The sequence below is a fragment of the Molothrus ater genome, chromosome 27, assembly GCF_012460135.2.
Source record: "Molothrus ater isolate BHLD 08-10-18 breed brown headed cowbird chromosome 27, BPBGC_Mater_1.1, whole genome shotgun sequence".
NCBI lineage: Eukaryota > Metazoa > Chordata > Aves > Passeriformes > Icteridae > Molothrus > Molothrus ater.
Window position 1 is genome coordinate 3,155,841 of NC_050504.2, and position 1,278 is coordinate 3,157,118.

At 70.4% G+C, this 1,278-nt stretch overlaps 1 protein-coding gene across 1 annotated transcript; it reads right to left on the bottom strand.

Annotated features, from left to right (window-relative positions):
- Positions 1-259: 259 nt before the first annotated feature.
- GJD3 (gap junction protein delta 3) lies at positions 260-961 on the bottom strand. Its single transcript, XM_036399090.1, has one exon. The coding sequence runs from the start codon at positions 959-961 to the stop codon at positions 260-262; it is 702 nt and encodes a 233-aa protein (XP_036254983.1).
- Positions 962-1,278: the final 317 nt, after the last annotated feature.

A 1,278-nucleotide genomic window follows, 5' to 3' on the forward strand; every position in this document is an offset into this window, starting at 1 on the left:
GGGGGTCAGGGGTGTTCCTGCCACTGCGCAGGGATGGGACCTGTTTATTTTCTGTTTGTCCGGTTTTTTTTTTGGTTTTTTTTTTTTTTTTTTCCAGCAGCTGCCGGGTGAGCCCTGTGTCCGCCGCCCACAACAGGAACCGGGGGCACCGGGGGCACCGGGGCACGGCCCAGCCCGGCCTGGCGAGGGCCGAGACGCCTCTGGGGCCGGGAGATGCGCTGGCACCGCCGGGCTGACACCGGCCACGGCTCATCCCAGCTCACACAGTGAGGTCCCCGCGCGGGTGGGGTCCCTCCGCAGCCCTCCCGGGAGCCGGGCCCCGCTCCTGCGGGCGGTGGCAGCAGCCGGGCCGGGCCGGGGGCCCCTTGCGCAGGAGATGGGCGAGCTCGGCCAGGCTGAGCAGCGCCGAGACCAGTCCCACCACGAAGTAGAAGTGGATGAAGACGGTTTTCTCGGTGGGGCGGGAGACGAAGCAGTCGACGCGGTGCGGGCAGGGCCGGCGGCGGCACACGAAGAGCGGCTGCACCCTGAAGCCGTAGAGCAGCGCCTGGCCCAGCAGGAAGCCCAGCTCGGCGGCGATCCGAGCCACCACGCTGCCCACGTAGAAGGGCTGGAGGCGGCGGGCGCGCTGACCCGGAGCCCCCCCGCGCCCCGGCTTGGCCGCCTGGTGCACGGCGAAGATGACGAAGAGAGCGGCGGGCGCCGAGAGCACGACGACGTGGAAGACGAGGAAGCGATAGTGGGAGATGGGGAAGGCGGCGTCGTAGCACACGGGTTTGCAGCCCGGCTGCTGCGTGTTACACACGAACTCCTCCTGCTCGTCCTCGAAGACGTCGCTGCCCACGGTGGCGAGGACCAGGATGCGGAACAGGAGCATCACCACCAGCCAGAAGCGGCCCACCATGGGCGAGTGCTCCTGCACGGCGTCCAGCAGCGAGCTCAGGAAGCCCCACTCGCCCATGGCCGCGCTGCGGGAGCGGGGTCAGCGCTGGGGGGACGCAGTGACCGCCGGGTCGGACCCTGGTGGCAGCACGGCCCCTCCAGCTCTGCATCATCCCACCATTCCCAAAGGCACCACGGCGTGCCCGCTCCCGGGAGGGTGCCCAGGCACTGCCAGGAGTGTCCCCAGCACCCGCTGTGCCCCGGGACTCGCTGCCCCAGGGATGGGTCCAGCAGGGCAGGACCAGCAGGTTCCCCATCCCCGGTCCCCCTGCCCAGCTCGGCCTGGCTGAGCTGTGGCCCCCCACAAGAGCCCCGTACCTGCGTGGGCTGCGGTCC

Excerpts from the sequence above, each read along its gene's own strand:
- GJD3 (XM_036399090.1), bottom strand. The coding sequence starts at position 961 with ATGGGCGAGTGGGGCTTCCTGAGCTCGCTGCTGGACGCCGTGCAGGAG.